Source organism: Gadus chalcogrammus, chromosome 10 (genome assembly GCF_026213295.1).
Source record: "Gadus chalcogrammus isolate NIFS_2021 chromosome 10, NIFS_Gcha_1.0, whole genome shotgun sequence".
NCBI classification, from domain to species: domain Eukaryota; kingdom Metazoa; phylum Chordata; class Actinopteri; order Gadiformes; family Gadidae; genus Gadus; species Gadus chalcogrammus.
The window spans coordinates 4,480,064-4,487,524 of record NC_079421.1 but is presented as its reverse complement, the minus strand read 5'-3'; the positions used below and the strand labels follow the sequence as shown (position 1 = coordinate 4,487,524).

The 7,461-nt window shown below is 43.8% G+C and overlaps 1 protein-coding gene across 1 annotated transcript in view; it reads right to left on the bottom strand.

Annotated features, from left to right (window-relative positions):
* The window catches only part of LOC130390943 (interferon regulatory factor 2-like), a 9,714-nt gene extending 5,395 nt beyond the window's left edge, over nucleotides 1-4,319 (bottom strand). Inside the window, exons 1-6 of the mRNA XM_056601125.1 lie at nucleotides 4,024-4,319; nucleotides 2,754-2,828; nucleotides 1,589-1,681; nucleotides 1,168-1,267; nucleotides 212-388; nucleotides 4-106 (exon numbers count right to left, since the gene is read on the bottom strand). Of these exons, the coding sequence (XP_056457100.1) occupies nucleotides 4-106; nucleotides 212-388; nucleotides 1,168-1,267; nucleotides 1,589-1,681; nucleotides 2,754-2,828; nucleotides 4,024-4,089 (614 nt within the window). The 5' untranslated portion in view covers nucleotides 4,090-4,319. The remainder of the gene's footprint in view (nucleotides 1-3; nucleotides 107-211; nucleotides 389-1,167; nucleotides 1,268-1,588; nucleotides 1,682-2,753; nucleotides 2,829-4,023) is intronic.
* Between the last annotated feature and the right edge of the window lie 3,142 nt (nucleotides 4,320-7,461).

The window sequence follows — 7,461 nt, the reverse complement described above, 5'->3', positions numbered from 1 at the left end:
CGCAGAGTTCGAGTGAATTGTATTACAACCAAAAAAAAACTGTTAATGTTTACCTTGAAGTCACCTTCTTTAGCTGCCTTGGGTTTCCCATCCTTCTTCTTCTTTCCTATTTAGTCAAACACACACAGTTCAGAAACCAACAGATCGCTCTGCAGAATACAGCAAACCTCCTGGTGAGGTGGAGGTTGTGAGGCCCGGTGACCCTGCCCACCTTTCTTGGTGCTCCTCTCCGATGAGGAGAGCATCTTGTAGACCCTGAAGGCGTTGGTGCCCTTCTTGATGCTCTTGTCCTTCACCTCCTCCATGTCCGGCAGGCTGTTCACCGCACAGCGGAAGTTGGCCTTCCACGTCTTGGGGTCTGGGCGGTCCACGCCTAGCTGGTACTTACCTGACACGCGCACGCACGCACGCACACACAGAGTTCATCTCTTAATCTATGCTAGTGCATAGGTTGGCAAACACCTAGCTATTAACTCACACTAAATACATACCTGGCTAGCTACTAAGCTCAGCCATGACCCTTATTTATATAGCATGAAAGGTAGGTCTTCTCCATATACATTCGTAGTGATTCTGTCATATTCTGTGGATCTTTTGGATGGTGCGGTAACCTTAACTTGAACAGGAAGTGCCCAGCAAGGTGTGTATTCACTGACTGTGGGCACATGGAGCAGTCTAGTACTCATCTAGTACTGTGGTTACATGGGCTAGCACACATGGACTAGAACACAATGGTTTGTAGCTAGTCCCGTGGGCACATGGGCTAGTACTGTGGGCACATGGGCTAGTACTGTGGGCACATGGGCTAGTACTGTGGGCACATGGGTTAGTACTGTGGGCACATGGGCTAGCACACATGGACTAGAACACAATGGTTTGTAGCTAGTCCCGTGGGCACATGGGCTAGTACTGTGGGCACATGGGCTAGTACTGTGGGCACATGGGCTAGTACTGTGGGCACATGGGCTAGCACACATGGACTAGAACACAATGGTTTGTAGCTAGTCCCGTGGGCACATGGGCTAGTACTGTGGGCACATGGGCTAGTACTGTGGGCACATGGGCTAGCACACATGGACTAGAACACAATGGTTTGTAGCTAGTCCCGTGGGCACATGGGCTAGTACTGTGGGCACATGGGCTAGTACTGTGGGCCCTGTCCCTCACCGGTGTGTATGGCCCACTTCATGAAGAGCGGAGCGTCTTTCTGCAGATCCCAGCCATGGCGCGCCGCGTGCATCCATGGGATCTGGAAGATTTTCTTTTCCTGAAATAAATGAATCACACACACGGTTGACGGACCCCACTCTCCAACCAGTGATGAGATAAGCATCACAATGCTCACATGGCCTTTGAACAAGACACATTAAGATTATGTCAATGACACTAATGGATAAGACGAAACTGAAGACACATGCGGAAAATGCCCGTGTCTTCAGTTGGTGAGGATGAAGCAGAACTAGAAGACGATCAGCTGTTGTAGTAAATAGCCGGGTAATGCTGACAGCATTGTCCTCCATACATTTTGCACTCGCCCTACAATGCAACCCCCCTTAGTGCATGAGAGTAAGTGAGTGTGAGTGCTCACCTTGTTGACCCATTTGAGTCCTGGAATCAGACATGAATTTATCTGCTCTTCCAACCACGGCCGCATTCGCATCCTCTCTACCGGCATGGTATCCTACACACACAGAAATGACATCCCAATAATTTACCTATTCTATGAATATTAGGAAGATAGTGTACAAAGTGTATCAAACATTTTATATGTTCTTGATGTACTTTAATAACTATAGTATTTTAATAGCAACACCTCATGATATTTTGCTTGATTAATCTATCTATTTAATATATTTAACCAAGCATTAGGCTAGAACTGTTGCTTTTCCTTATTCAACTAGCGTGGTCCTTGAAATTAAAACCTAAGTACAAATACATATGCAGGGTCAGGGAAACCATGAAACAATCGGCTAACAAATCACCTTATTGCCCCAGTGGAGAAGAGATCCACCATGTATGCGGTGCATTCTGATTACATGCCCATCATTCTGGAGCCATCAATAACAATGGTCTTGAAGACCAAAGGTTATCAAATCGTATGGGGCAAAAATCAAGGAATCAACCATTCACAGCATACAGCTGTTGAGTTCTAGGATTTCTTCCATATTGATAAAGGGAGTTTTTTTCTTGCTAGGGTAAGGGGGGGGGGGGTCATACTATACAGCCTGTAGAGCCCTTTGAGACTGCACCTGTCAAAAGGACTATGCAGATACAACTGAACGGAATTAAACAGATTGAACGTTCTTGGACATAGACATTTATATCAAGTTCCAGAGAAAATGATACCTCACCTATAGTATTTTCATCATGTAACAGAGATATCAATCGGCATGGATCTCATTCAAGTTTCAATTAACTCGTTAAAATATTTTGGAATCAGCTCCTCCCCCTAATTCTAGAGTGGCACTCTTAATACATATTCTATTTTTATAGTGTTAGGGTTATTTTTTTATCTCAATCTCCCAACACGGAGAAATGTTTTTTGTGTTGTATTGGGGCGAAGAGGGATGAAAAGGATGCATTCACCTGGACAGGGGTGAAAACTGTACACCATTAATTCAACCACCTAATGCAAATTTCCAACGGCTTTCGTTTAAAGATTGGTTTCACATAATAACTTGATTCCTGAGGCTATAAGTGGCGGTGCCATTCTACCATGGGAACGACAGTGAAAGGGCTGGCAGAATGCTTACCTCACTGTAACTCTCTTCCTGATTATAACTCATGGTGTGTGACTTCCCGTCCTGAGTGGCAGTATCACAATAGCCCTGCATATCAAAATACCCAGCACACCAAAGTGATTTCTTTAATTATTATATTTTGGTAGGTAAAGGTTTAAGAATGATGTGATTGAAAGTGTGTAGCCTTCTCACAAGCAAAGGAATTACACAGCCTTTCTTAAAATGCAGGTTACCATTGAAATCAGCACATATTGTATGCAATACATTATTAGAACTTAACTAGTCACCAGAATCCTTGCAGACACCGGGCGTTGCTCCAGCCTCTATCAAACGTAATGTCATCGCTACGAGCATGGAACTACCAAGTGGGTATAGTACTGTTACATCATATGACGGCGTCATGACAGCTTCATATCATCTGATAGCTGCAGACTCTTGTACCACCATTACCAGAACCCCAATGTCCTTACAGCATTAGAATGCACTTGTGGGAACATTGACACACAAAAAGGTTACAGCATTCAGTTATTACTGCACTACAAACGGCGTTATGACTGTGGACCACCAATGAAATGAGTGGCTTATCCTAATCACATTTGACTTATTGATGGTCATTGGTACCTTGCCAATACATAAATACAAAATTCATTAATAGTAGGTAGACACGTAACAAAGTTAAATTCGTTAAATATAAACCCAGCACCGTATCTTCTTCTGGACATTAAAAAGAACCTGATTGGCCATGGGGTTATAATACTTCTAACAACAAACCTACACACACACACACACACACAGACCTGAAGTTCATGTATATGTGCTTTTATCAGTTGTGTGTGTGTGTGTGTGTGTGTGTGTGTGTGTGTGTGTGTGTGTGTGTGTGTGTGTGTGTGTGTGTGTGTGTGTGTGTGTGTGTGTGTGTGTGTGTGTGTGTGTGTGTGTGTGTCTACCAACTCACAATCGGAGTTGGGTCCCTGTGTGAGCGAAGTCCTTCTGCAGAAAGCTATAAAGAGACACTCCCTACGCTGTGCATTAACGTCCCAGCACACTGCGCGGTGTGGTTCTGGTTCATAGTATCAAATCTGTTGACATGGGGTTATTTATGGTCGATCTGTTGGGACTGGGAGACGTAGCTTACGTTTCAGTCCCAGAGGTTCAGCGAGCACGGTTAATACCCCAATATATCAACTTAAAACATGTCATACATCAAACACTTAAAGTTCAGTATGTTGCATGAAGTAAATGAAGGTTTTCAACGGATCAACGAGAATAAACTGTACAGTACCTGCAGAGAATCACTGTCGGAGCAGTCTGCAGCCAATGTATCCGAACCAACAACTATGCTCGACATTTTTATTCTCTAGGTTTGAGTTCAGTTCCTCGGAGAACGACCAGAAGCTTTCGATCACCTGGAGCGGAGAACCATTCCACTGGTTCCGCATTTAGCACTAAAGAGTTAACAGTCCGCCTTTCCTGTCTCCGCGCATCTTCCTCTTCAAGCCAAGCAAAAGTGAAAATAGATAAAGAAACACGGTTTCGCTTGTGCCAGCGCTCGGCACAAACATGCGGAAATAAAGAGTTCACTACCTGTGAAGTTCCCCCCGCAGATCTGCACACTCGCCTCGTCCCGCTTCACACTCAGAGTCGCACACAGTGTCGAAGAGTCGCTGTTCCTAGTGTTCGTAATGTTTGTAGTGTTTGTATTAGTTGTGGTTTAAGAAGAATTGTCTTAAGGAACCATGATGTTTATCTCCAGAAGAACGAAACCAAAAGCGAGGCTCGGCTGCTGCGGCGCTCGGGCTGGAAATCCCCGAGACTCTCGAGCGGCGCGACCATTTGCTGCTCGCGGAAGTCCCTGGTGCGCCTGCGCAGGGCGCCCGGGATGAGAACAACAAACCGCCCCGATTTCGTTTTCATTTCCTCAATTCTGCCACATAGAAACACGTCTCCTCTCCCGCTGAAGCGAAACCAGCGACCTTTCTGTGGGGCTGGGGACTCACCGAACCATACAGAAAAAAGCCGAGAAACGGTTTTCTAACGGAGGGCAATGTTTAGGTTAGGTCAGGTGGTATGAAGACATATTGACATGTTGACTCAAGAGTTAGTTCAGAGACTCTTTTTTTGCTGAATCACTACTGCGGGTTAACTGGGCACAGCGCGCCATCTAGTGGCCGCTTTTAGAAACGACCAATCTGGAAAGGGTCGTATTTGTATCATGTATGACAGGGCTATTCAACCTCCTTAACAAGTGGGCCGAAAAGGAAAACCACTGGGGGTTCATGGGCCACACAGAGTAAAACAACGTGAATAAATCGCTGCAAATAAATCGTACTTAAAGTAGTGTTAACTTAATATATATAATACTACTACTTGGAATAAACTTGTCAGACACATTCCTTCCTTCTTCACTTTTGATCGTATCATTCTAAAAGATTTTGTTCTCACATTTTTTGGACACGTATTTAGAATTCAACAATGTTGTTTGAATCATCACAAAACATAACTACTGTACATATGAGACATTTTGAGCCAGTGAGTCAGTGAGAAAGATTGCACTGCCTTGTTTGCCTAGTTTGGCTCATCCTGAGACACTCATGCAGCTTATCATAGGTCATGGAGCAACGTGCCCTTGTTCTGATGGCATTCATATGAGAAAAGCTAGACTCACAAGTATTGGTTGAGCCAAACATTGTCAGAATAAGTGATGCCAGTTCCTGATTGTGGGGTACTGATACTGGCTAGTATCACCGGCTACACACAGAAACCTGATTTGCATGCAACTATGTATCTCCTTTATTTTATTTATTTTTTGCATGCAACCTCTTGCGGGCCAGAAAAAAAGTAAGAGGGGCCGCATTTGGCCCACGGACCGCTAGTTGAATAGGCCTGATGTATGATAAGCAGGGCCGGACCTGTACACTTTGGGGCCCTAAGCAGGATCATTTTGGGGCCCTGCCATGCAGTTGATAGAGTAGTTTTGCCGCAGAGAACAAGCAACTGTATGCATTCATAACCCTTATGGTTTTTATCCATACCTCTTTGAACAAGATTTGCCGCAATTATTTTACTACTTATTAAAGGTCCCATGGCATGCTATTTTATGGATGCTTTAATTGAGATATTAGTAGGCCCCAAACACAGTATTTGAAGGTGTTCCCGAAATTCAGCCGTGGTCAGGGGTTGACACTAACGGTTGCCCGCTTGCCCGGGGCAAGTAAAAAAAATGTTTGGGCAAATTGAGATTTTTTCTGGTTGCCCAAACGGGCCCACTTCATGAAGAGCGGAGCGTCTTTCTGCAGATCCCAGCCATGGCGCGCCGCGTGCATCCATGGGATCTGGAAGATTTTCTTTTCCTGAAATAAATGAATCACACACACGGTTGACGGACCCCACTCTCCAACCAGTGATGAGATAAGCATCACAATGCTCACATGGCCTTTGAACAAGACACATTAAGATTATGTCAATGACACTAATGGATAAGACGAAACTGAAGACACATGCGGAAAATGCCCGTGTCTTCAGTTGGTGAGGATGAAGCAGAACTAGAAGACGATCAGCTGTTGTAGTAAATAGCCGGGTAATGCTGACAGCATTGTCCTCCATACATTTTGCACTCGCCCTACAATGCAACCCCCCTTAGTGCATGAGAGTAAGTGAGTGTGAGTGCTCACCTTGTTGACCCATTTGAGTCCTGGAATCAGACATGAATTTATCTGCTCTTCCAACCACGGCCGCATTCGCATCCTCTCTACCGGCATGGTATCCTACACACACAGAAATGACATCCCAATAATTTACCTATTCTATGAATATTAGGAAGATAGTGTACAAAGTGTATCAAACATTTTATATGTTCTTGATGTACTTTAATAACTATAGTATTTTAATAGCAACACCTCATGATATTTTGCTTGATTAATCTATCTATTTAATATATTTAACCAAGCATTAGGCTAGAACTGTTGCTTTTCCTTATTCAACTAGCGTGGTCCTTGAAATTAAAACCTAAGTACAAATACATATGCAGGGTCAGGGAAACCATGAAACAATCGGCTAACAAATCACCTTATTGCCCCAGTGGAGAAGAGATCCACCATGTATGCGGTGCATTCTGATTACATGCCCATCATTCTGGAGCCATCAATAACAATGGTCTTGAAGACCAAAGGTTATCAAATCGTATGGGGCAAAAATCAAGGAATCAACCATTCACAGCATACAGCTGTTGAGTTCTAGGATTTCTTCCATATTGATAAAGGGAGTTTTTTTCTTGCTAGGGTAAGGGGGGGGGGGGTCATACTATACAGCCTGTAGAGCCCTTTGAGACTGCACCTGTCAAAAGGACTATGCAGATACAACTGAACGGAATTAAACAGATTGAACGTTCTTGGACATAGACATTTATATCAAGTTCCAGAGAAAATGATACCTCACCTATAGTATTTTCATCATGTAACAGAGATATCAATCGGCATGGATCTCATTCAAGTTTCAATTAACTCGTTAAAATATTTTGGAATCAGCTCCTCCCCCTAATTCTAGAGTGGCACTCTTAATACATATTCTATTTTTATAGTGTTAGGGTTATTTTTTTATCTCAATCTCCCAACACGGAGAAATGTTTTTTGTGTTGTATTGGGGCGAAGAGGGATGAAAAGGATGCATTCACCTGGACAGGGGTGAAAACTGTACACCATTAATTCAACCACCTAATGCAAAT